Here is a 27,873-nt window from a genome sequence, read left to right as displayed (position 1 = left end):
TTTCAGCTCTCAATCAGGTTAGTCACGCCCACATCAACTACAAAAAGGAAGAGGACAAAAAAAAAGCTAATTAAAAAAAGAGGAACAGTCAAAAAAATCCCAAAACATCAATTTCTTCATTTGAACAACCATGAGTGCAATGCAGACCACTGAAAGTTTTAAACATTAAAAAGATGAAAACTTGCGCTTTTAATTTGTAACCAAGGACTAATTCCTTGTTTGTTTTTAATGATTTTTCAATAACCTTTGCTCAAAAGATTGCTATAATATAGGCCTGGAAAGAACAGGACTTTCACAATTGTCTACTCATGAGCATAACCAGTAGAAAGCAGGAGGCCGCTTGGACATTAAAACCTTCTTCCTGGTAGGAGAAGGAATGCAAAAATACAAAAACAGGGAGATAACCGTCTACGCGGAACATGGACAGACATACTTACACACAGTATGATTGAGGCAATCCAGAATAAGCCCCAAAGCGTGATAGAAGTCGGTTTTCCAGGTCAATGATGGTCTCTCCCACCTTTTCATCACGAGTCAACAAATCAAAATCATACAGTGAAACTTTGAGATCTTTCTCTGTAGGCAAGTTGCAAGTAATTTCAAACATCCTGAGGAACAAAAAGCAATGAAAAGAGGGTTCTTTCTCCCCAGAACTACTGTATTTTTGCCCCTAAAGCAAAGATTTGGAATATCTAGTCAAAATATCATAACGTTGTACCAGAATTTAATAGGTAACAATTTTTAAAGTTCTATTTCCTTATAAGTCCAAACGACACCAACTATGTTTAACTCTAGCGTTACCTGGAACGTGACACCAGTGCGAACCCTTGCCCCTTGTTTGATTGTTACCTTCCTGCACTGCTTCGGTTTTGTCTGAATATTTTGTATAACTTAAGCTTCTATGAAGGCTACTAAATAATCCCAGATACATCCTTTACACACAGTCAGCTCCTCTGAACTGTCGCATCAGGCTCAATGTTTTTGCACCATGCACCCAGAAACGGAATTTACCTTTGTACCACATGAACCCAAAATGGTCATCAAGATACAATCTGGTCAAAAATCATAAAGATTCAATAAAATTTGACTCCTGCTCTAATTCAGTAATTTGAATTCTACATGAAATTCATAAAATATCAAATGCACCATATCTTTCAACTGCACATTCAAAGAGAGGCACTAGGTTTGACACAGCGTTAGCACCCTTGCCTCCCAGTCAGACAGTCACGGGTTCAAGTCCAACCTCATTCAAGAGTGTTTCACTGTCCTGGTCTTCTGGTGTTATGTTAAACTGAGGTACAATTTGCCCATTTCAGATATACGTATAAAAAGAGCTCTCAGTACCATCCAAATAAGTTCCCTTGCTGTCCTGGCTAACATACACACCAACCAGCATTAAAAACACAGATCAGGTTATGGTCTTACACATAGCAATACTACAAGTGCATTCAAATTAACAGTTTGCATTTCATTACATTACAAAAGCAACTTTATCTGGAAAGAATATCCCAATATCCAGGGCTCGAGAAGCATAAACACACTTAGAACTACCTCTACACTATTACATTTCGCATTTACTTCAATGCAGATCCTTGACCATTTTGCTCATTTATTTTTAGGCACAAGGTTACTTATTCTGCTTTGCCTCCTATAAACTGAACTTTGGGGCCAGCTGGCTAATGCAAAAGCTCCTCTACCCACTCCTAGAATCTTATACTATCATCGCCCAACTTCAATTTCCCCAACAAATACCTGCTGTTTTTTGATTTTCAGCCTGCCCTAAACTATTTCAAGATTTGCTTTCAGCTCTCACCTCAATTCTCCAAACCAATGCAGGAACCTTTTGTGAAGGACTTTCTTAGAAACCTTAAAAGCTCAACATGTAAAGAATTATGGAGGCCTCCACATAAACTTGATCAAAAATCAACGAGCAAGATTCAATTCGGACAAATGGGTTTGTCAGATTCCATTGGTACACATGAACCTGGAAATGTTTGAACAATTACCACTTTAGATCATGTGCACCAAAAGTTAAGGCTGACTCTTTAATGCAGTACTGAGGGTGAGAACACTATTGGATGTGCTTTGAATGAGACATGAAACAGAGGATGCATTTGCCTGCTTGGGTGGACTTACAATCAATCTTGGGGTACCATCTTGAAAAGTAGCAGGGGAGTTATTTCTGGTGTATTAATAAATATTTTGTCCATAACTCAACATCACAATTTTTTTGCCCATCATCATGCTGCTCTTTTTGGGAGATTGCTATGTACAAATTGCTATTTCAACATAATGATGATGCTTCAAAAGTTACTCTAATTGTTGTAAAGTGCTTGGATATGCCCAGTGTTCATGATGAACACTGCATTAAAATGCAAATGTAGTTATTGAAAATCGGTCATAAATAGTGACATTATTACTTTACCCATCAATTCAAGACAAATATTCGATTTCAGAAATATGGCACCTGCACAATGATTTTTTGAAAAATCAAGCTTGTTTTGAAGTTAGCATTTAGAATTTAACGGAAGTGCAATATCTGTGAATCACTTGGGGGCTGAATGCAAAAGCACCATGCAACTGCCAAACATTTCATTCAGATTTTAAGTTTTGATCTTTGGATTTATTTCCAACACTACTGAGCAACCTGCCTTTCTGACTAATGTGCAACTTTATCCAGATGGCCATTTGTACAGAGCTTAATGCAATCGCCTTGGTGTTGAAATGGAAACAAGTTGCCATGTATTTTGTTTTTCCATTTGTCTTCAATTTACCACAAGTTGCATTGCCAGCTATTCTTGCACATCACACTCACTGTATTGCAATGAAAATGCAGCGTCCATAGTCATAGTCCTTTCTCATTTCAACATATTTTTATCACAGTGAAATATCTCCACTTTAGCAAAATTAATTATCATTTGACTTAATTTTGCATCATCTATGACAACTCAATTTAGACACCCTTGCAACTTCAGGAATACATTTGCTATGAAACAAGGAGAGGACAAATTCCAATTTGGCTGCCAACTTTCAGTATTTGAGTACTGTTGCAATTATTGATAAGACTAACAACTGAATGGCGGGTCAGGCTGGGTCAGCCACAACATTGCCTTTGCAAGAAGTGGCGTTTAGGTTTGTTCAGGTGGGGAATTGATCTAGAAGTAGTGACAAACCGCTTTATTTAATTGATCACAATGCTAGAGGGGAAAGAATGGGCAGTATACAAGAATTCCCCAGTAAAGATGATAAGGAGTTTTCTTTTCAACATTCAAGACTTTAATATCAGATCAATACAGCTCTTAAACCCAACTTTTCCAAATGAATTTAGTCAGTTGAACATGCATTAACCATGAAAAAGAATGTCAACATACCTGCCAAAGACTGGGTTCAGGGTGTTGGGAATGTAGTTGTCTCTGTCTTCTATTGACTTTTTACCCAAGGTGATCTTCACATATGGATCACACTAAGATGGATGAAAATAAAATTAGGAAAACACCTTAAAAAGTGAACCATACTCAAGAATCCAAACAAAACCCTTCTCTTAATTCTACTGCAAGCTTGTTTTTGCACATATGTCAGGGAGACTGAGCACAATTTAATGCCTAATCACCCCACTGCTCGTTGCAGAGTTTGGAGGTAGGGCCATTGCATTGAATGGTGGGGCACAGCATAAGGTTCACAACATCATCCCTCGATCATGTGCATTTTTTTTCTTCACCTGTGCAAAGTGAAGTCCTTAAACAAATTTGTCATGTGCTGTTTAAAACTACATGTTATCACTTCATGTCATAAAGAGGTACACAGAAGTGGCTAAACATACAATCAGCAGCATGACTGTCTCTCACACTTCACTTAAAAACTAAAACTTTGCACCAGGCAGCCATTGCTCATACAGTTAAAAATCACAAGGCACCAGGTTTAGTCCCACAGGTTAATTTGGAAGTATAGTTTTTGGAGCGCCACTCCTCGTTCAGGTGATTGTGGAGGAGGATCATAAAACAAAAAAGTTATATGTTCAGAGTCTTGGGATCCTACACCACAAACACCTGAAGGAGGGGCAGCGCTCCCAAAGCTAGTGCTTCCAAATAAACCTGTTGGACTATAGCCTGGTGTTTTTCAATTTTTAAACTTTGTTCATACGGATTGCACATGTAATACGAGACTCCTGCTTGCATTTTTTATACTCTAAACATTTCTGAACACCACCACTAGTTTCTCCTCAAAGCCACACATTATCCTCACAGGGGTTCTCTCTCTCTCTAAGCCTTTGCTGTCACAGGGTTGAAAGGTCAGAACAGTTTCCACAAGAGCACAGAGCAAATAGGCTATAGCGTTCAAGATAGTGGTACACCAACACCTTCAAGGACCATTAGTAATAAGCAACAAGTACTCATCCTGACAACAACTCATTTCCCATGAAAGCATAAAGTTAGAAAACTAGTTCAATGGTTATCTTAAATGGTTCTGTAACTAATTATACAGTTTAGAAAATTTCCAAATTCAAATCATTTGGCATTGATTTTGTGTTACGTGCAAATTACTTCGAATTGGCCTAGTACATAGGCAAGTCCAAACAAAAAAATATTTATTCCCATTGTTGTACAAGTGAATTTTGGTATAACTTGCCACAAGAAAAGAATGACTTTAACAAAAGTAATTGGGGTAGGAGGAAATAGAAAAGCAAGGATTTGGAACACCATCCATTTCAGTTACCCTTCACTACTGGTCTTTAAGCACTTAATTTCAGTGGATCAGAATTCCCCATGGGGATGGTTTGAAGTTTAAATGAATATCAACCACAGAACCAAAGGGAACCTTGCAATGTGGGAAATCTATTTGATTATGCACAAATGGATTCAGTGAAAAGAACTAAAGTTTAAAAGGACACAGGATGATTAATCCTGGTATCACATGGAAAATGGACCCTGTTTAAAGTGGAATATGTTCAGGATTTGGACTCAAGACTTACCTTGGGAGAGGATGGTAGAGTGCATAATTAGGGTATGGGGTTTTCTTTTTTTGTTAAGGAGAAGCACTTTGCGCTAGTTAAAAGTATCAGTCTCCTAAGTACTGCAATTTATTGATGCTATTTTAGTTTATTGCTAACAGTCAAAAAGTGAACTATGCATAGGTCATTTTTAAAAAGATCTATTTCTCAAAGTTATCACTCTCTCTGGGAATCAAATACTTGATTCTAAAAATTCCACTGTGTCAACTAGCTCATTCTTTTGGGTTACCTCTGCAGTAGGAATTGGAAATATTATTTAGCTCCTTTCCTAGTAAAGGATAGTTACCAGGGCTCTTCTGGTGCAGTATATAGTGTCCCCACCTCTGGATCAGATAGACCCAGGTTCAAGTCTCAACTGTACCAGAGGTATGTCATAACACACGAAGATTCTGATTAAAAATATCTGAACAGATGCCCATCAAGTACCAGAAACTCAGTAGGGCAACTAACGGCTATACAGTAGGTAGGGAGAGATAGTGGGATACATTTACAAAAAGGAGTGGCTGGAAGAAATGGGGCGGGGGAGCTGGGGCAAAAGTGGTCCACCTGTTAATTGTGTTGCAGTCACCTCAATCTCACCATAAATAACTGCAGTTTAAAACATACAATGTTGACCCTTTGCAGGTAGTGCAAGCTCACAGCAAGAGCTGGTGAGGAGTGACCACTGATAATTCATCCATTATTTCATCCTAGCGCAATTGATTGATTTCCCTTCAACTACACCAGAAAACAGCTGAGAAGATTGGTCAAGCCTCAGGTTGCCTTGCTCTCAAATTAATTTTCCCTGAGGAAAGGTGAACCAATAAGTCTTTAAAAAGAAAGAAGAGTCATTTGTTGAATTAAGAGAACCTAAAACAAAATCAGTGAAAATACCGACCATTATTCTTTGTTGGAACAATGTGGGAAGAATCATGATATATTGCGATTATTATTTAGTAACTTGAGTTCTAAACTCAAAGCCATGTGCAGACATTTGCATCATATACATTTGTCTTTTTTAAGTATTAAGGAGGAAGATGCAGATTGAGTTAATGTTTTGAATTCAGAGTGTGGTGTCAGGCTGCCTGAGATTTTGTTCACATGCATCTGCTAGGTCTTTAAAAATTCTGAAGTTGAGAAATTTAGGGCCTTAGCGACGTGTTTTTAAATAAAAAGGTGGCTAGCAACAAGGTTGATTGACAAATTCAGAAAACAAGTTTCTCTTTAGAAAGAGAAAAGGAGACAGGACCATTCAGGTGGTACATGGATAAGTTTCTTTCAATGAGGAGCTCTTTCAGAGAGAAAAAGGTCTGCAACATCAATGCCATTTAGCCATCCCCAAAATAGTCAGGAGGAATCAAAGACTATCCAAGAGGCTTCTTAGCTCCTTAGGAAAGTTCTGGGAACAAAAGACTTTAAGCAGTGTTTAAAGACAAACATCCAGACAAGATTGTTAAATGAGAGTTTTAAGGAACACATGTCAAGGACTAAATGAGATATACTTACACCTCATCTAAGGATCTCAGGAAGAGACAAAAGTTACATTGCGAGAATCCAAAATATGCTGAAAAGACACCAATTGCAGCTATGCCAACTAAACAAGGTGGGGAAAGGGTGATATTTTGCTGAAGTTTGAATTGTTGTGGAGTGTAAAGGAGTTGAATCTTATTTTCTGATGCATATAATGAGACTTCTAATTCGCTCTGTATAGCATACCATAGCGAGTGTTTTTATCTTTGTGTGTGTAATAAACTGATTTTCTTTTGTTAAATGTACAATGGCAGTCTCTTACAAATATGATCAGTGAGCGGCCATGGTGGTGAACACAGTAAAAGTAAAACTGCTGGTTTATCAAACCAGGTTTCACTCTACGTTCTGACTTGTAGAAGTAGCATCATAAAGACAAAACAACAACAGAGCCTCAAAACTAGCTGTTCCACTTATGTTGGATGCAGACCAGGAAAGTGTTCAGTTCCAATCTGGAGCGAAGATTACTTATCATAGTGAGGCAATAATGAATACATTCCACTGACACCAATACCCTATGGTAATGGCGGGTGATATGCAGGCAGTAGTAGGGCAAAAATGTAACTGATTCTGGTCCTATTTCCAGCTAAACAGTGCGGACAAGGTCAGTCAACACCCACGTGCAAGGCAGGCCTTTGAGAGTATATGCTAACACAAAGTCAATCCTTTTCAGGGTCGAAAATAAAAAGTACTATTACTTCTGTTAAAAGTGGCTCATTTAGTACAGCAATCAAATTAGTACTTGAATATTACCATGCCCCAAGTTTAGAGGTTTGGTTAAACCTCAATGTTCCAGCTGACCTAACCATTCCCAGGGAAAATAAGGCAAAGGAAATAGATCATCATTCCTTCGGTGTCCTTGGGTCAAAATCCTCAAACCCTCCTTTACGGCATTTGATTAGATTACTTACAGTGTGGAAACAGGCCCTTCGGCCCAACAAGTCCACACCAACCCGCCGAAGCGCAACCCACCCATACCCCTACATTTATCCCTTACCTAACACTACGGGCAATTTAACATGGCCAATTCACCTGACCCGCACATCTTTGGACTGCACCCAGAGGAAACCCACGCAGACACGGGGAGAACGTGCAAACTCCACACAGTCAGTCTCCTGAGTCGGGAATTGAACCTGGGTCTCAGACGCTGTGAGACAGCAGTGCTAACCACTGTGCCGCCCTACTAGAGTCAGAGTTGGCATTGTGGGTTGACCTACAGCACATGAACTGTAGCAGGAGCTCATCACAAATTGAAGGTCAACTAAGGACGAGTGATCAACACTGGGCCAGCCAGCAACACCCATGTGCCATAAGCAAATGAGAGAAACCATCTCTCAAACCCACTGGTATCTAGCCCATCACCACATTCATCGTCATGGTTACTTTGTACAAGGCTTCAGAAGCTGGCTGTCTCCTTGGACAACAAAATAAAAAGCGAACTTTGATGTTGCTTTCCCAGCCAGACTCTGGCAGGAACTGAAAGGACAGGCAGAAAGGCAGCCCTGGGAAAGAGGGATCAGGCTTGTTCTTTTCTAACCGGTTCTGGAGGAAGCCACTGGATTTGTGTGTCGCCACTGCAAATTTAATACACTCGTTACCGTGCGATATCTTATTTTCTTACCTTGCCATTATTGTCTTTCGGTTGCAAGTCAATGGCTCGAACTATATAAATTCGCACCAAACATTCCTGAGCTCCGCTATCTGGAAGCTCAGCAAATTGACGTGGGGGCATTTGAACATTTGGATCATCACTCAGAGGGTAAATCTTGAAGGAACCCTACAAAACAGATGCAGTGGAAACAAAAAAGTCAACATCAACTAGAGCAAAGGGGGCAGAAAAAAATATAGTCCATAGATTCTTCCTGTAGGTTAATAACCATTTTTTTTTAAGTGACTAGCAACTCCTTATGAATATAAACCTGTTCTGTCAGCCTGGGTTTAAAAAGGCAGGTAAATTTGAGAACGTTGCAAACTTGCATTAAATTTTTTAAATCTTTTGCGACAACTTTGACTAATGTGCCTTGATTTTCAGTTCATGACCCCAGTGGGGCATAATACTGTGCACTGCAAGTATCACCCTTGTCTCTTTGTACGTTAAGGGATAAAAGCAAAGATATTTCACACAATCGGAGGAGGACTTGGACATTAGTTATCATTTTGAACCCTTAGGGAACTCTAAAAGGCAGAGATCAAATTACCAGTCACATTAAACAAAGTTTGATAGAGAATTCATTAGTTTCAGGAATAACTTGCTATCTTTTGAATGATTTCTCAAATGGTCAATAAACCTGAAAATTTTGAGAGCGTGTTTCCTCAAATAGGAGAGTGACTTCAAATATTTCTGGCTGGTCCTGCATATCTATTATGATATAGTGCAAGGTGTAGAAGATATATTTGGATAATGCTTTCACTGAACAGGCCATTACCTTAAATTCACCCACAACTGATGGGTCTTCATCCTCTTCTGATTTACCTCGGAAGAGTTTAAACGTGTGGCAGAAATCAGTCAGGCCTTTGAATTCTGGAACATTCTCCAGTTCTGTAGTGTACACCTAAAGTGAAGGAAGTTGAGGAAGCTGACTTAAATGAGAGAGTGTGATACACACACGAAAAGCAATTTTCATCACCAGCCAGTCCCACTTTTTTTTTGCCTGGAAGGCAAAGTCACCTTATCTAGATACAAGCTGATGTGGGGCTGATTATTGGCAACAGTTCAGGCCAGGTGTAATCTTAAAATATCCAGGCAATGTCAGCTTTAAAATCATCTCTCTTAATTACATTGACGGCTACATGTCTACAGGCAATACAAAATGTCAAACACTCAATTTCAAGTGAAGGCAGAAAACAGACCTTTTCAGAATCTAACTGGCAGAGACAATAGTCAGGATTTTAAAAAAAGAACAGGTAACATATCAATTCCTATTGGAACATTTAGCTTTGTGTTGATGTGTCCTCCACGAGAGATTATTTTGGAACAGAGCTATATTATTAGTAAAAGCTTTTACTTTGGTGCAAAGTTATTACATTAAAAAGGGAGATGCAACTCATCAAAATAGCTACATGAAAAATTACAGAATGTATAAATGTGGGCAGACTACAATCTTTTAATGAAGGTACAATTAAGTTATGCTCTAATAAATGCAATGCTCACTCTAAGCTCCATGGCTGCCCCTAGGGTTAGCACATGTTGATGCCATATTGACATTCACTTCCAGATACTTCAGCCACTGCTGTACATGGACTTGGAAGTCCTTACCCAGGATGCCTGGGTTCAAATCCCACCTGTTCCAGACATGTGAGAGAGAACATCACTGAACAGGTTGATTACAAATACTCAGAGACCGTGTAGGTTTTCAAAGCAGCTGTCCATCAAATTATAAAATCTAAACACAAAGCTGTTCAAGTCCAAATGAGTTATCGGACAATGGAACCATCGTGGTCAACACAGGCTCTAGCATCAATTCAGAAAGTGGTTGAAAGCAGCTAGATTAGCAACTTAGCACTTGAGTTACAGTCAGAGAAAAAATAAAATTCAAAAAGGGAGACGGCAGTGAAGTAATAATTTAACTGGGCTATTCATCCAGGACCTAGTCTCATGGTCTGGATTATGGGTTCAAATCCCATCTCGTGGAATTCATAGATCTGGACTACAGAGTTATTGCTCGTAAACAAAAATGAAAGCTGATACAAACCAACAAAATATCTCCCAATAGTATAAGTCTTATCATAATGTGATCAAACTTGTCATTTCCCTCAACAATCAGTTGGGACTGTTTCAAATGAAGAAATCTCACAGCCTGACTACTGGTGCTCTACATTCCAATTGTAACTCAAACAAACATACTCAAAATGCTGGAGCTCCATTCTCTCTGTAGAAAGTATTACATCATACCATTGCAATTTCAATTCTCACTAAAGCCATTCCTCCAAGACACCATTGAGAAACAAGATTTAAATAGAACAATAAGGCAAGTGGGAATATTTTCACTGCTAAAAATCACAACACCAGGTTATAGTCCAACAGGTTAGGTTGGAAGCACTAGCTTTCAGAGCACTGCCTCTTCTTCAGATGGTTGCACCTGTTGAAGGAGCAGCGCTTCAAAAAAAACCTATTAGACTATAACCTGGTGGTGATTTTTTTAAAGAAACCGTACACCCCAGTCAAACACTGGCATCGCAATCATATTTTTAACTGCATTGGGCTTGTAGGAAGTCTCATTCGTTTTCTCTCCAAATACTTCAATTCATATTAAAAAGTATACTTAAAGCAATAAAGAGATTACAGAATCAAGTACAAAACTACATTACCTTCAATGTATCATAACCTTTCTGGATGTAAGTGCCACACCGTTCATGCTCTCCTATAGATGCATAAAACTTGCTCCACCAATCAATCGCCTCTTCCTCCTAAAAATATAAATGAAAATCTCCTTAATTGCGTTGTACACAAAGTGACAGGCAGGAACCACAGGGGCATTACACTCAAAATGTTAACGGCAGCTGCAGTTGCAATCCGAGAGATTCCAATATTACCGGTTCATTTTCCTGTGTGCAGGTTGGGAACCAGGTTCCTCGGAGTAGCAATGGCTACTATTTCCCTTGAAACTGGTTACAAAAATGTAAACAAATGGGTGCCATTTCAACTGCACCTTGCATTTAACAAGTTACAAATGTCAAAATCAGCCTTACCTTGGCAGCCTGTTCACAGCATCAAATCATTCATCAAGGTCACATTGAAAATTATGGAAAAGGAAAGAAGGATAAATCTAATTAGTGATAAAAAAAAGTTCTTTCACTCAAATGGCTAAAATGTCAGTTAGGTAGGAAAGCGTAATCAATTTCTGGGTCAGGAGAGAAGGTTTCGGTATGGATAAACCCAGCATTTCCCACCGAGAGAAAATTCCTAAAGCATGTGTTTATTACATACCTCATCAGGAAATTACACCAAGATTAATTCCTAATTCAGTTTAATTTCCTCCCTTTGAACGCATGCCAAATCTGGTGTCATGATGCAGTGCAAAAAATAAAAATCAGATTAGAGCTTCTAATCTTAGTTAACATTGTTTTCTTTCCCATCAAAAGTTGAATTTAAGTTATTGGGAGGAATAAAACAGAACTATTTACTACAGGACTTGTGTACAATGCAAAGGTGAAAGGTATGTAATGAACAAGTATTGGTTAGTAATGCCACTAAATTCCAAAACAGAAATTTTCTTACAATACAAATTTATGCACTGATCATGCACAGAGTTCCATAAAGCTTTTTTTAATGACAGGGAATGGAATAGAAATCAACCAATTCAGTCTCAAATCCAAAAGTTTCAAATTTCCTCCACGGGATTTAGAGACACTATCCCGTTCTATCAGCCTACACAGTCTTCACTGAACTTTTTAAATCCACACAGCATTATTAACAAGTCAAGACACAGTCTTTAAATGATTAACAGCTTCAAAATACAGTACCATTGTACATACCTGGGAAGATCGAAAGGCAGCCAGTCCTTCAGAATCAGTGGGCACCATCTTTAGTTTTTTATAATAAGAAAAGATAAGGATTTTAACAATGCTGTATAGTTTAAAATGGCCTTTGTTCGATTTTTTTGGCAAAGGTTTAACCTGTGGTCTGTGTAGGCTAGCATAGGAGATACTGTGTCTTTGAAAGCAAAAGATTTTATGATCAACTGTATATAAATGAGATCTGGGAGTGAAATATTTGCATCTGTACATGAATAGATAATAAGGTTTTTCTATCACTAAATCTTTTACAATCACAAATAGTCGAGTCAGTCAATAGCTAGTTCTCCGTGGGATTCCTAATAGGGTTCCAAACTAGAAATTTTCTTTCACAGTACACAATCATTTTTTTAAAAAAACCTGTAGCTGAAAGTCTAATGCAAAAAGTTAAAATGGCCTTCAGAGATTTATTGTAGTTCAAATGTGACAATGCATAACGTGAAGAGCTATCTCAGAACTAAGTTCAAACCCTCCCCTTATCAAACCGTACAGAATTAAGTCAATTTGAATTAAAACTTGGAGGATCAAAGTCCTTATTCGAATTGCAACCTCAAAAAAAATGCACGTTAGGATTTTTTTTTAAACAAGGACCATGCGATGTAGCTTGGAACAGAGTTAAGAAGCAATAGAAAGGATTGAAAACGAAAAAGCCGACTTCCAGTGAACGTGGAACTTTAATTTAGAATCAAAGGGTTGCTTACCAAGCCATCAAATTAAAACCAAATTCTGGGGCAAACAACATGGATATGGGCTGGAAATTGGAGCTGAGAAACCAGTTGTAGTTGAACCTCATGAGCTACAGTATTTAGAAGGAAAAGCTCAGCTCAAGTTTCTCATTGCTCATCACATCCCAGATGCAGATCCTACATCGTATCCCAAGCCTAGACAGTGCACCATGGAAATGTTAAGACCACACAGTACAGTTAACATCCAGAATACAATTACCACCATGGCCGAGAACTGTCAACTCAAGGAACTCAGGATCAAAACAGGCCTAAGTCTGTTATGTAAATTCTCAATATTGCTAAAGGTAGCTCATTTATGCACTAACTATTTAGTTGGTCTAACTCTGGCCCACACATCTTGAATATTTAAACTATAAAAAATATTAAACAGAACAAAATACTCAGACGACCGTAGTCAAAATTCTCAGTCCTCACTCCAATCTCATTCCTCTAGTTACTGATTGCTAACATTCTGGAGATTAAGCCACTCTAACTACAATTTTGTTGTCACTTTTAAAGCAGAGACTAACTTCAGACCCAATATTCGTGCCTGTCCATTTTTCACTGTTATACATCTACCATCTCTCCACCCTGCAGACTTCCTGCCTCTATTCCTGATTAAGGGCTTTTGCCTGAAATGCCGATTTTTCTGATCCTTGGATGCTGCCTGACCTGCTGTGATTTTCCAGCTCCACTCTAATTCAGACTCTGGTTTCCAGCACCTGCAGTCCTCGTTTTTACCTCCATCTACCATCTCACTGCTGAAACCCTTATTTACGTCTCTCGACTCAATCATCCCAGTGAATGCCTGGACTACCTTCCACATTCTAGCCTCTTGGAGGTTGAGCTCTTCTGCCCTTGTCTCATTTGCACATCGCCCCAGTGCTCAATGATTTACTCTGGCCCACAGACAAGCAACATTGTGATTTTAAAAATTCTCATGCTGGTTTTCAATTCCCTTCTAGACTTCACCTCTTCATAGCTCTGCAGCCTTCCACAGACATCCACACTCCTAATTCTGCAGTCCTGCACATCATTCGCACAAACCCCAATTCTGCAATATTTTTAGCTTAACTGGCTGATTCGCTGACTGGCTTGTGATGCAGAGTGATGCCAACAGTGTAGGTTCAGTTCCCGTCACCGTGAAGACCCTGCTTTCCCAACCTTGCCTCTCGCCAGAGGCATGGTGACCCTCAGATTAAACTCACCAGCCATCTCTAATGACAGAGCTGCCCCATAGTCCTCTGGGATTACAGGACAATTTTACCTCGGTTTTAAATCTTCATCTGGAATGCAGTACAAGATCACTTTGCAAAAAAAGAAAGTGGGTTGGGTGGAGGATTAATCAAGTTCCTTTGATGGACTAGAAATTACAGCCCGTCCATCAGCCACGCAGCCCCTAAATTAGCTTTTGCATCAAGGCAGTAAGAGAGCACCAATGGCCATAGTTTCTTCAGGTTATGAAAAAAAGTAGTGAATAGTAGAGGAAGATCCACCTCTGCTGGAAACATTGTGCTGCCGTAAGACAAGGGCCATCAGACTACACAGAGGTCTCCAACAGACTCGTGAGCTTGACTTTGTCAGTAACCTTCAGCACAAGCCCACCAGCTGGTGCATGGATGAAAATCTTCATCTGAGCTCTTTCACTCTGTCTCCTACACCAAACCCCGACAGCTCAAAATGCCAGTGCTTTCAAATGGGTAGAAATGGAATGGAAAAAAATGTTTGGAGTTCAGAGATGAGTAAGTGAGAAATAAAGTAAAAAAAAAACTGAGAAAGAGGATAGAATTAGATAGAAAACCTAACTTTAAAAACGTTTTCAATTATTGGATATTTCTATTTCTGACACTGAAGGCATTTTCTTCCTTTAACAAAAAGGGTAGCAGTTGGCAGGTTGGGAGCAAAGAACAAAATGGCTAGCCCAGGAAGATGAAGACTGAATTACCAGCTTTTAAAAGCTAAACAATTTTTAAATACACTTTTCTTTTTGGAAAAAAATGCTGTACAAGTTTAAAATCTTTTAACAGGTTGGAAGTTATATTTCTTTGGCACTCCAAAAAAAGCTAGCTGTAAAAGTAGTTACAAGCTGAAGTACATTCTAAGTACTTTCAGATGTACAGAGTGCTCGCCGTGATGCACTTTTGAGAGAATGGATGGAGTGAATGCTGAGGAAGTCCATTGCGTAAAAACAAAAAATAAGTTCAATGTTCTAATCCATGAAATCAAGAATTTCTTGTAGAAATTGCTCATCTGTCAGATGGTTAATTGTAAAGCAAATGAATGTAGCAGATGCTAAAAACTCCCATAATTTCATTTAACACAGTGGGAGAAAACAATCCAGGATAGCCACCTAAACCCCAAGTATTGTCATCTTTGTCTCTCTTTCCATACATACATGCAGTGCTGATGGAGAAGCCATTTTGATGACTGCTTTGGTCATACTGTCTATAAACTGAAAGTCAGAATGCAATGTGAGTGTTTCATCTTGTGGGGGTTGGCCAAAAGTGAGATTTTTTTTTTACCTACAGCACTCACTCGACCAACATAAAAAGAGTTTTGAAATGTTTTCATCACCCATAAAACATTATAGATTGCTAAATTCATTATGTAATTTGTACAACACAACAAACACAGCATTAGTAAATTAGAAACACACTTTGCAATCTATAGTTTACAAAAGAAAATGAACTTTCAGGCCATTGTATCCAATAGAAATTCGACTCAGGATTGATTTACGAATATAAACTGGAGAAAGAGCTTTGATTTTAATCGGCTGTGCTTCACGATTTACCTTACATTTTACATTAGACATGAAATGAACTTCACTTGGGTGGATTTTGAAGGATTACTGAATTTAAACAAATCACACCCTGCTGTGTCTTGCCATTACTTCAATCATTGCATCACAAATAGGTTTTGATCCTGATGAAGCCGTGTCCTCACGGGCAGTGAGTTCTCTCTTTGTGGGAAAAATAAACTTCCAGAGATCTTATTGTAAGTATCAAAACTTTGGATGAATTTTTAGGTCACAAACAAAATGGCGCACATTACCTGTGATTCAAGGAGTGGTTTTTGATTATCTTCGATGTCAATGACACAATCACGAGCATTTGAAAGTAGAGATGCTGTCAAAGTTAGAAAGCAAATTGAAAACTACATCAGTCTAATAATCTTAGAACTAAGTGGTATTGCCATGACAACAGTGAACACATTCCGTTCATGACACAAAACTTTTAAAAAGAAATTACTCCCAATAGCTGTCACAACACCGCCACTTAAAAAACATGATTCATAAATCTTAAAGCACTTTGGAGAACACGGTCTGTGAATGATACTACATTAATCCACATTTGTTCTGCATCCTTGAGAAATTAAATGCAACTTCTATACAATAAAATTTGGAAAAAACCTTTTGATTGCATTCCAACGGTCTGTCTTGCAGCATATGGATCAATCCGATATTCTTGCAGAGTTTGAACTGTGCACTGTCCAACCACTGGCTTACGCCCAAAGGGTCTGTGATCAATCACCTTTATGACAATAGGTGGGGTGTACATTTCTTCTTTTGGAAGCAGCTAGAACCAAAAATAAGAAAAAAAATGGTTTTCTTATCTAGTCCATCCTGCAAGATCTTCCATTTCTGGAGCTTGCTACACTACAATTCAGTTTTGTACTGAAAATGATCAAAGAATGACAATTATGTTCAAGATAAGGTGGCTATAAAATTTCAGTGCTCAGTAACATCTTAATTGCATGATACCTATTCAGATTGGTTATCAATTCTCTCTTAGGCTTCATTCTGTAATCACATCATGTCAAATATTACTTGGAGAACTTAGTTCTTGAAAAAATATGTAAACCAAAATTAATTTCAAGCTTTGCAGTGGTTTTTTTAAAAACAATTTAAAGTTGACTGAGCATATTGGAGATTGTGTGTGTAAATGAAGCTTCTTCGAAATCAAATGATAATTGCTTGCTTTGCTACAGACCTTGTTGAGGCTGTTTTGTGAACATACAACAAGAGCCTCTCCAAGCTGGTCAATCTGGCTGAAGGAAAGCTGGCTGAGAACAAGCTGTCCATCTGATCATTCCAGTTTCCAAAAATAAGCTCTGCTACCTCAAGATGAAACTTCTTGTTTTCAAAGTGTTTGAAACAACTTCAAGATTTATTTCCTGACCAGGTGATGCCTGCAAGACTTCTGTTCAATTGCAGACTTGACCAGAGGCCAAACACGAAAGCAACATAGACTTTGAAATATGGTAAGCTTTACCCGTTTGACTTCAAGAATAACCCACTGGTCAATGAGTTTTGCTTTTAAAAAAAAAGCAACCCTGCAGAGAAATCTGTATTTGCTCATCCTGAAATGTGCATGTATCTTGGGCACTCTTATAGGAAGTAGTATTACTTCTATATTACTCGCTGTATAAGTTAAATCAGTTATTGTATATTTATTCAACAAGTTTTGTTTTGATGATAAACTAATAGGTATTTAAGAAACCTGAGTGATGGATCTTTGTTTAATATCTGATAAAGGCAAGGTAGAGTTATCGTAATAACAGGAAGTCGTTTTATTTTGACCCTGTAGAGTAGAGGGATTTCAGGGCTGGTGGTATCCTCCATCCTCACTCATAACATAGTTCCTGATGGACCCGATTCAAAGTCTAACCCTTAACACATCCAGTGTAAAACTAAGTTACACCTATAGACTTATTAAACCCTCTTCTTGCATAGTAAATAACTATCATTTGAAATTTAATTTCTTTAACGTTTCTAAACAATTATAAATGGACAAATAAAAAAAAACTGCAGATGGTGTAAATCAGAAACAGAAATTGCTGGAACAGGACTCTGAGGAAGGGCCAGCAGATCGGAAATGTTAACGGATTTCTCTTTACAGACGCTGCCAGACCTGCTGAGCTCTTCCAGCAGTTTCTATTTTTGTTTTAGAATTCCTCATTACTTGATTAGCACACTAGACCCTAGCTAATAACCAGACATATCCTTTGATTAATGTGAAGTTGCTTGATAATTTTAGTTCACAATTAATTTGACATCCATTTAAATCTTCATGCCAAAACAATCAAAAATAGGAACCTTAGGTCAATGAAATTGGACGTGTAGCTATTGAGACAAAGCCTCGTAACAACTGAATTCTCAAGTGTATTTGCCAATATAACTTGAAAAGAAAAAAGGGTCAAGCAATTCAAATGATGAGGTTTTTCATTGTATGTTCAAATGATGAATCTGCATAAGTGGTGTAAACACCTCAGTTTAAGCTGGGTTTATACTGTTACCTTTTCATGTCTTGCTGCAAGTGACAAGCCTAAAACATCTAGCTAGCTTATTCCAGCTTGCACACAGCGCCAGTCAAAGTAATTACAAACAGTTTATATAAATTCTTACATTGCTGCAGAAGTGGTACAATTAGCTATAAATTTTAAAATTGAGAGAGTAGAGTAAGATACTAATTAAATATTTCACACCTTGCTAGGGCACGAGAATTTGTTTTAAAAAGGAAGTGCACTAACAATATGCATATTTAAAAAGATTAGATTGTAACAAGTCAATGACATTTAAAAACTGTATGATCAAACATTCAAATACATACCACTTTCATAAAGAGAACAGAGGTGGGGAAGTTTGGACATTTCTTAAGACTCTTGATCACTGCTGACTCTAAATACTCGCCGCCACACTCTACAATGAGACTTGGGGACGTTACAGCAGCCAGTTGGTAGCTCTTCATGTTCCTCAAGCCCCACGTTAGTATCTGTAACAAAATTTTAGTTCAAATACCTGGATTACCTTTTGACTAGTGAACTCATTCACACTGCCTTCAGTTTGAAGCAGATGGTGGAAGTACTTAGCTCAATCAATAACTTATAAAATATCAAGTAGCTTAACTGACCAGATTTTGATCCATTTAGAATAGCAAAGTTATTAACAGTTCTTAATGCAGAAAGCTGATAGCAAGTCCTGGTTAAAATGGAAAATCCAGCAGTTGTTGCCTGTGCTAACTTCTATACCACAGCCTGAGTTATTGCAGTTTTCATCATTGGTACCCAGGGTCACGGTCATGCTGTGAACTTGCATTAATTTTTCATCATTCTCTCTTTGAATAAGGACCAAATCATTTCAACCGATCTCAAACCAGAAAGATCTGGGTTCCCCGCCCCCCCCGTGTAATAGAAAGCTATCACTGAACAGCTACTGTTGTCTGGAAGAAGAAGAAGAAAAAAGTGTTTTCACAAGTGTGGAGTCTCATTCCTCAGCGAAAAAAAGCAAAACTGTAGATTTTAGAACAAGTAGCTCTCCTATTTTCATTTTTTCTCCTAACCCATGTAAAGCACTCACTATTTATTTCTTTCCTGTACAATGATGAATATCATTCTATTTTTTTTTTTTAAATCGTGACCATCAGCAGTGATTTTCGACTGCTCCAACAGCTCACCGTTTCCAGACACCACAGAGCCCCTGGGGAGGGCATTACATTTGAATAGGTAAATGAGAAAGTCTCATGAACAAATCTGTTAAAAGAACTTGGGCAACTGTACAGCAGGTAATATGGACTCTTACCATCACCACTCAAAAACCAGGACCATTGCCAAAAACCGGGACCACTAACAGAAAACCTCTTTTACGTCAGTAACTCCACGATTGGTGGGGGGGAGAAAAAGCTGTTCAGAGATTTTTGAAGACATCTACAAATTCAAACATCTATTCATAGTTCCTTGAAAGTGGAGTCACAGGTAGAAACGATAATGAAGGTGATGTTTGGTATGCTTGCCTTTATTGGTCAGTACTCAGAGTATAGGAGTTGGGAGGTCACGTTGCAGCTGTACAGGTCATTACTTAGGCCACTTTCAGAATAGCGTGCACAATTCTGGTGTCCCTCCCTGTAGGAAGGAGGTTGTGAATCTTGAAAAGGGTTCAGAAAAGATTTACAAAGGATGTTGCCAGCGCTGAAGGATTTGAGCTATAGGGAGAGGCTGAATAGGCTGGGGCTGTTTTCTCCGGAATGTCGGAAGCAGAGAGGTGACCTTAAAGAGTTTGATAAGGTCATGAAGGACATGGATAGGGTAAACAGACAAGGTTATTTCCCCTGGGGTGGCAAGTCTAAAACTAGAGAGTATAACTTTAAAGTAAGAGGGGAAATATTTAACAGTTACTTAAGGGGCAACGTTTTTCAGATGTTGGTGTATGTATGGAATGAGCTGCCAAAGGAAGTGGTGAAGGCTGGTACAATTATTTAAAAGGCATCTAAAATAGGAAGGGTTGAGGGGGACATGGGCCAAATACTGGCAAACGGGACTAGATTTATTCAGGTTATCTGGTTGGCATGGACAAGTTGGTCCAAAGGGTCTGTTTCCATGCTGCATCTCTCCAGGACTCTGGGTACTATAGACTTCCACTATGGAAACTGTGCCGGTAGTGAAGAAATTGTTGGAGATTAGTTTATGATTATGCTCAGCAGGGATCGGTTGGTTCAAAAGGATTGTTTTTGTGCTGTATGACGATGACTATTACACTTAATAAAAATGGACTCCAAAGCAGGAGAACCTCATGTAGAATATTAAATAATACAGGTGAAATATGCACCAACAGCACTGGTAAAATTAATCATGGCCTCCACCACTTACAAACCAAAGCCTACCCATAGAACAAAAATTATCCAGGAGTAGTGAGACTCACTTCAATTGCAGTAAGCTGCACAACTGGTCTGATCCCATGTGGCACCATATATAGTACACCTGACCGAACTGGTGGAAGAATTGGCAAATTAGAGCCATCAGGCTGTTGGAAGAAGAAAGATGAAGTACCATGAGTAAAAAGACAACTTAAAACATCATTCTGTAGTAACAAGATAGTCACCAGACCGTTTCAAATACATTAGTAATTCTCTTGTGAAGGATAAGTTGCAGAGTCCAAGAAACTGTGGAGATGGTTTGGAGAGATTAGAAAAGGAGCAACCAGCAGACCAGGACCAGATGGAAGTCAGGCAGGTTCGAGGCTCCAGCTATCGCAAGCATTCCCAAACTGGCCACCATATTTTCAAAAAGATAGAATGCCTTTTACTGAACATGCAACTCAAATGGTTAATGTAAGTGGGTGGAAAGGGGAAGAGTCCACAGGTTTCTGATCAGTGTAAACATTGACCCAAACCAATCTCAGACACAAGATTGCAGATACAGCTCCACAAATATTCCTGTGTCAGTAACATGAGCAAAGAGAAAGCCAAATTAACTTTAAAATTTCACAAGAATGTCACAAGTTACGAGTAGAAAAATATAAGAATACTCTAATATACATTACTTTATCTTTAAGTATTAGTTCAGCAGCAAAAAGCAGCTCTCCAGATTTCTTTGTTCCATTCATGATTGGATACCAGAGGAGCTTGGGGACCATGTCAGTTTCTGGATTTAGCTTCACCATTGGAGGACAGGTACATCTGCCTAAAAATTCATCTTTCCCCTGTACAAAACAAGCACCACGTTAAATTTGTTAACATCTTCCACTTCTCCGACAAGCAAAAACAATGCAATCAAACATAAATAAATAAATACATACAACTTGATCTTCATCAAATATTTCAATCACCACATTTGGTGGGTTTTTAATTAAGGTTTCAGGACTGCCATAGATATCAATGTCATTGAAGATCAGGGTCTGGTCCCAGGTGGGGTTGAGAGTGGATTTAATAACTTCAGTGGTCTTGCTTTGATGGAGGAATGAAACATGAGCATATGGATCTGAAAAATAAAGTTACATTTGTTAAACCCAAGAAAATCAAATCCCAATGTTTGATCATTATATACAGCAAGTAAACACCAATGCAGAAGGGGAACTTAGCAAAGTCAAGAGGAGAACAGTTTTTTATTTAAACGAAAAAAACAAAAAAAAAAATCACAGGCTGCACCTTAAAATTCGGCAACCTGGGAGACCGTTAAATGCTGGATTGGGAAAAGTCAGCCCCCAATCGGCGAGAAGCCTTCAGGAAAAAGCAACAAAAAAAACAGATGGAACTTGTGATAGTAAGTGAAATCAAAATGAACAGCTATACAACTTCCTTAATATTCTGTAAACAACAAGTGTAGCATGGAATTGTTATGAGCTCATTGTGCATTCCAAAATCTGCAGTCTTCATTTTCCGCACCTTCTCACTGGAAAGCTTCCAATTGCAGTCAGAATGTGATAATTCCTCACCAGCAATGCTGCAGTCAAGAGTTCAGGACAAGGAAACAAACAAAAAGCCTGGTTCACTCCTTATCGCTATCCAGTCCCTTCAATAATGAAGCGTCTGTGTGGAATTGGAGTGCAGTAAGATCATGGCCATAATTGGCTGGTTTCTCATTCTCACATTAGTTCCTAAAAATGTTTGCTGACAATTTAAAGATGGCATGAAGAGTGGTCACTTATGAGAGACACCACACCCTTATAAACACAAGAGTGAGAGAAATTGAAGGATGTTCCCAAAATGGTTTTACTGTTCCTATAATTAAAGGGGCAACCTCCTACACCCCATACTGGAATTTTAACAAAATTTCCACATAGTGGCATTCTAACTTAATGTCATTGCCTCAAGTGAGTGTCCGTTGATGTGACGGTCTAGCTGGTATGATCGAGGAGACTACTCTAGATAGGTCTGCAGCTGACAGTTGAATCGACTTTAGTTGACTGGCTGGCTTTCCAATACTCAACTCTGACAATTACTTCATGGTATAATGGAGATAAAATTTGGTTACCATTTCACTTGGACTTCTTTCACTGTCATTCGTTACTACTTTTGGTTTCAGGATCACTTTTGCTCTTGGAGTTTTTGTACTAGTCTAATTTCCATACTTGAATAAGGTGCATTTCTTTACTCAATGCTGGCCATGTATAAGCTCGTGCAGAAATTGCTCAGTTTCTTCAGGATTAAATTGGTGATTTTCACCATCACCTTAGCCTCTCCATTCAATGGGGTATGTGGGAATGTGGAGTTGTGTGGTGTGGCATTTCCCAAATGAACCAAATACATCACCTCATTAAGTGAGGGCCACTGTTATTGATGACCACGGCAGGAATACCCGAATGGTCAAAGTATTGGGGTGGCACGATGGCTCAGTGGTTAGCACCACTGCCTCACAGCACCAGGGTCCCAGGTTCGATTCTAGCCTCGGTATGTGTGGAGTTTGCACATTCTCCCCCTGTCTGGGTGGGTTTCCTCCAGGTGCTCCAGTTTCCTCCCACAGTCCAAAGATGTGCAGGTTAGATGAATTGGCCATGCTAAATTGCCCAGCGTGTTAGGTGCATTAGTCAGAGAAATGGGACTGGGTGGGTTACTCTTCAGAGAGTTGGTATGGACTCAGTGGGCTTAAGGGCCTGTTTCCACACTGCAGAGAATCTAATCTAATCTAATAATTCTCAAACCGTTGTCCAGCTCTCAGTTGACTACTATTCTAACTACTGGGGCACTATCAGTTCAGCTAGTGTGAAGAGAATCTCTCCCTGCTTCTTCCATGGTCTGTAATCAGTGACCCTCAGGCTTTGTTCTCAATACAAGCACTGCACAGACTCATATGGCTCACGATTTGGTTGCTTGTTTGGTCACTAGTCTCTAGTCTCCCTTAGGTCTTTATTTAATTCCTTGTTGACTCACATGGATATGCTTTAGCATCTCTCCTTTTGACGTATTTTGAACAATGACTATTCCTTGTATCCATGCCATGTCAGGGCTGTCAACTCATTCCCATATGCCCAATGTGGTCCTATAGCAACTGGTCTGTCCTTCATAATCTCTGGCCACCCTGTTATTGCAACAGTTGAAGATTTGCATCATATTGGATAGCTTGTTTGACCTGAACTGGTCTTTTACATTCACACCGTCTGATTGTTCACTAATCAGCATGAAGAGGAGTTATACTAGACTACCTTCCATTGATTCAACACCTTGTTTCCATTATCAGGAGGGCTGCTCCCAAGAGCTACTTTGCATACTGCAACTGCTTCCTTCATTTGTATGTCATATCTAGATGAATCTTCAAAACCAGCAGCTTGAGAAAAAAAAAGGCTTTTCAGTGGCTTCTGGTTGGCCCCAACTTTAGCTTTCTTATCCAAGGAGGTAGTGATGAAATGTTCAAAAGCAAAGACAATGGCCAGGCTCTCCCTCTTGATATGGGCATAAAATCTTTGTTTGTGTTAGTGCGCTGGATGGGAGTGTGACCAGCTGTCTTTGCTGCATTACGATCACCTAATTGTGATCTCATTGAAGTCACAAATGAAGTGACGTCTTCATTCGTGTCTTATTACTTCAGCACTTCAACTGCCATCAGCTCCTTGACATTAGTGTTTACTGTTTCTGGTCTGTGCTCAATACCACTGCATGCCCTTGGCCGAGAGAGATTCTGTAATGGTTCACCAGCAGATGACAAACTTGGTCTAGAATTTACCCAATAATTCATTACATGGCATTGACATCTGTTGGTTGCTGCAACAGCTCCTACTGCTCGGCAAAGGCCTTTCCCTGTCAGTACATGACAGCACATATTTAAATTAGGACAGTTTTAAACTGTCATTTTTTTCTCTCCAATCTCCGGTTCACTTGGTTAGTTCTACTGAGCAGTCAAGTCAATCACAGTCAGTAATAGCTTCTGCTGCTGTCTTCACATCCATGATCTAGCAGATCATCTACTACATCTTCCACTCTATGATCAACTGCTTATGTCAGTGTTGATACTCTTCAAGTGCAGTGGAAATGCCAAATGGCATTTGCAACCATCGGTATGGCCCGAGTGGCACCCAGAAAGCTGCTGCTTCCATTAAGCTTCACCACCAAAAACTATCCTTTGCATCTAGAGTGGTGAAGACTTTTGCCTTTGCAAATGGTAAAAAAATTCCTTTAATAAATTGGCATGGGGTAGAGAGATCTTTTCAGGGCTTGATTTAGGTTCTTTGAGTCAATGCATGCTCTCAGCTTTCCATGTCATTTTACAGCTACCATCCTTCTAACCCATTCCTGTACTAATCACTTTCTTGATTACTCCCTTCTTTTCTAAAGAACTTTCAGAATGGCTAGGGGCAGTTGGAACTTTCTTCCACAGATGCAGGAATTGATTGTGCATTCTCATCTATTTCGAGATCATGTTCTTCTAGAAGACATCCTAATCCTGCAATCACACCTTGGTACCCATCTTGGATGTGTTCCACAGCAACGGATTAGTGCCCTGTGATACCTTGCAAATTCCTTCTTGGAAATTAAAGTTACCAGGCCAAGCTTTCAACTTGCTCCAGATGTGCTTCATGGAATTTGCTTCCTGTCTATGATTTGGAACCCCAGATCCTCATTCATGACATTGTAATTGACTTTCAGAAAAATCTGTCCTCAGCAGAGTACATTGTCACTAAACAGTCTTAACTATCCTTCCAAGGGATTCATTGATGGAACACCATGTTGAACTACTTGAAGAGTTTTGTAAGAGTCATGATATTACATGACACACTAGTGTCTAGCTGACTCTGCACCTCTCCTTTTACAGTCCTCATTCTCAGTTACAACTCCATGTCTCACTCCTCAATTTGACTTGATTAGTGGTAGTTCAGTATTGTGTACAGAGTAATTGGTCAACTTAAAACCCCTATCGCTCCAGTGGTTATGTGCGCCCGTTTGTGTTTAAGTGTGTAAAATGATTCACTTTTTGCAGTGAGAACAGTGATTTCCTCCACTCTGGACACACCCAGTTTGCGTGATGTCTTCTCCAGTATGCCTGTCTTACCCTTGCTTGTTTGGCTGTGTGTGTATGTATGGAGCATATGCACAAAGACATGTGTTTGGCACAAACATACCCTAGCTGACAATTCACAGCCTCAACAACTTCTGCACAGGTCATTTGCTCTCCTGAATTTAAATTAGCCTCTCACTTGGTTTGTGTTTGCATCACTTATTCTTAATACATTCCTGTGTCTACTTAGCTCATCCTTTATTTGCACAAATAAAGTCGAGGGGATGCGGGGGAGGGGGCAAAAACAGCAGCAAGTTGGCTCAGTGGTTAGCACTGCTGCCTCACAACACCAGAGACCCAGGTTCGAGTCCAGCCTCTGGCGACTGTCTGTATGGAGTTTGCACATTCCCCCAGTGTCTGCGTGGGTTTCCTCCGGCTGCTCCGGTTTCCTCCCTCAATCCAAAGATGTGCAGGTCAGGTGAATTGGCCATGCAAAAAAATTGTCCGTAGTGCTCAGGGATGTGTAGATTAAGTGCATTAGTCAGGGGTAAAATGCAGAGTCATAGGAGAATGGGTCTGGGTGGGGTACTCTTCAGAGGGTCGGTTTGGACTTATTGTCCAAACTTATTCAGAAGGGCCTGTTTCCACACTGGAGGGATTCTGTGATAATACCTCAGCAACGCAGAGTTAACTTTCCATTCATTCAGAAACCCTTTGCTCTTGTAGTCAATGGTTAGAATCACTTGATTTTGAATTTCTGCATTTGACTCAGGCAGCAGAGTGGCAAGCACAGCTGCTGCCTCACAGGCTCAGCTTCAGCCCTCAGCGAGTGTCTGCGTGGATTTTTTCTTAAAACAGGTCCTCCTGTTTCCTCCTACATCCAAGATGGGTTGATTAAGCAATTGGCCATTTAAATTGCCTGTATTCAGGCATGTGCAAGCTAGGTGGATTAGACATGGAAAACATAGTATTGCAGGGAAAGGACAGGGGGAGGGGGTGGGATGCTCTTCAGCGCATTGGTGTGGACTAGATGGGCCGAATGGTCTGCTTCCTGTAGCAATTATAAGTGATTTGAAGATGTGCAACATAAAAGGCTTCAGTAACATGCAAAATCCAGCAGCATCTCAAACAAAAGATAGATAACTTCACACAGGAGTCATCAAATCAAAACTTTGAAAAACCTTAAACTGAAAAAGGATAAAGAAATGCTTAAATATTTTCCAGAGTTCTGGTTGAGTTACATTTTTTCAACGTTCACTTTATTTTATTACTGCATTCACCTTTTCTGGCAAAAATAAAAGTGCTGCGGCTCAATAAATTCTTCAAATTTATTGGGTAAAAAAAAATTAAACTGACAGCTCTGAATAGAATGGCCACAAAAACAAACATAGGTAACACTGGAGGTTACAGTATCATTAATAAACCTCAGTGAATGAAGTTTGGTGAGCACATACCTGAAAAACTATCTTTGTCCATGGCAATTATAGCTCTTGCTTGATAAATGTAGCAACGGAGATGATAGATTGAAGGGCCTGGAAGAGAAAACAAACATTAACAAAAAAACTGGACACACATCCAGTTATACCCCCAAAACATGCGTGTGAAGTGTTATCCTAATGTAAAAAAACTCAATGTACATCCAATTTGGGAAGTAATAAAAAGCCTCTCCAAGGAAAACCAATTTGGGTTAATCCAATCTCAACTAAATGCCCAACTCCTGACTCAGACTACATCCACTGGAAAGATAATCTAATGATGTATTATAAAGTTGCACTCCCCTTTTAGACCAAAATAAAATAGATTACATCAGCATTTCTCAGCCATCATTAATTGCCTTGGAGGGGAGCTGCCTCTTTAGACTGCTGCAGTCCATGCAGTGTAGGGGACACACACAGCACTGTTAGAAAGGATTTCCACTGTTTTGATCCAGCTACAGCAAAAGGAGGGATGACATGGTTCCAAGTCAGGATGGTCTGGGGCTTGGAAGAGAAAGCCAAGTGTTCCCAGCAGAGTTGTTATCCTGGTGCATACTTAAGTTACAACAGCATACTTTCAGAAATACATCAGTTTTGGGAAATGACAACTCAGACAGGAATTCAGTTATAAATCAACAGTCCATCCAAACATACCAAGATGACATCTCTCCATCAACACATTTATACAAACTGAAGAGCAAATGTGGGAAGTCCAATGCTAAAATATACTCTTATCATCAGGGTAAATACAGCAGCATTAAAAGATTAGTACATGTTGGGCCAAGCAGGAAAGAGAGATTTCTGTGCAATGCTATCGTAACTCTGACTGGGGGGGGGGGGGGGGGGGGGGGTGAGAAAACAGGAGGAGGAGAAAGAAAAAGGGAATAAGGCGAAAGATAGATATTCAGATATCTACACAAAACAGTTATGTATACTTACAAAGACT

General features: G+C 39.3%; 1 protein-coding gene across 5 annotated transcripts in view; it reads right to left on the bottom strand.

The window, feature by feature from the left end:
- LOC132826230 (myoferlin-like) overlaps positions 1-27,873 on the bottom strand; it is a 229,815-nt gene that overhangs the window by 100,895 nt on the left and 101,047 nt on the right. For 3 of the 5 annotated variants that reach the window (XM_060841912.1, XM_060841914.1, XM_060841915.1), the window contains 13 exons: positions 26,907-26,984; positions 21,323-21,504; positions 21,068-21,226; positions 20,447-20,548; positions 18,363-18,524; positions 16,163-16,328; positions 15,805-15,878; positions 11,204-11,212; positions 10,823-10,921; positions 8,941-9,066; positions 8,136-8,291; positions 3,372-3,463; positions 438-608 (listed from right to left, as the gene is read on the bottom strand). In XM_060841912.1, coding sequence (XP_060697895.1) covers positions 438-608; positions 3,372-3,463; positions 8,136-8,291; positions 8,941-9,066; positions 10,823-10,921; positions 11,204-11,212; positions 15,805-15,878; positions 16,163-16,328; positions 18,363-18,524; positions 20,447-20,548; positions 21,068-21,226; positions 21,323-21,504; positions 26,907-26,984 — 1,576 coding nt within the window. Of the gene's footprint in view, positions 1-437; positions 609-3,371; positions 3,464-8,135; positions 8,292-8,940; positions 9,067-10,822; positions 10,922-11,203; positions 11,213-15,148; positions 15,206-15,804; positions 15,879-16,162; positions 16,329-18,362; positions 18,525-20,446; positions 20,549-21,067; positions 21,227-21,322; positions 21,505-26,906; positions 26,985-27,873 lie in introns of all 5 variants that reach the window. The other 2 variants (XM_060841916.1, XM_060841913.1) reach the window with 2 other exon arrangements.

Source organism: Hemiscyllium ocellatum, chromosome 22, assembly GCF_020745735.1.
Source record: "Hemiscyllium ocellatum isolate sHemOce1 chromosome 22, sHemOce1.pat.X.cur, whole genome shotgun sequence".
NCBI classification, from domain to species: domain Eukaryota; kingdom Metazoa; phylum Chordata; class Chondrichthyes; order Orectolobiformes; family Hemiscylliidae; genus Hemiscyllium; species Hemiscyllium ocellatum.
Note: the sequence above shows the minus strand (reverse complement) of the source record. Positions and strands in the feature narration are given on the sequence as shown.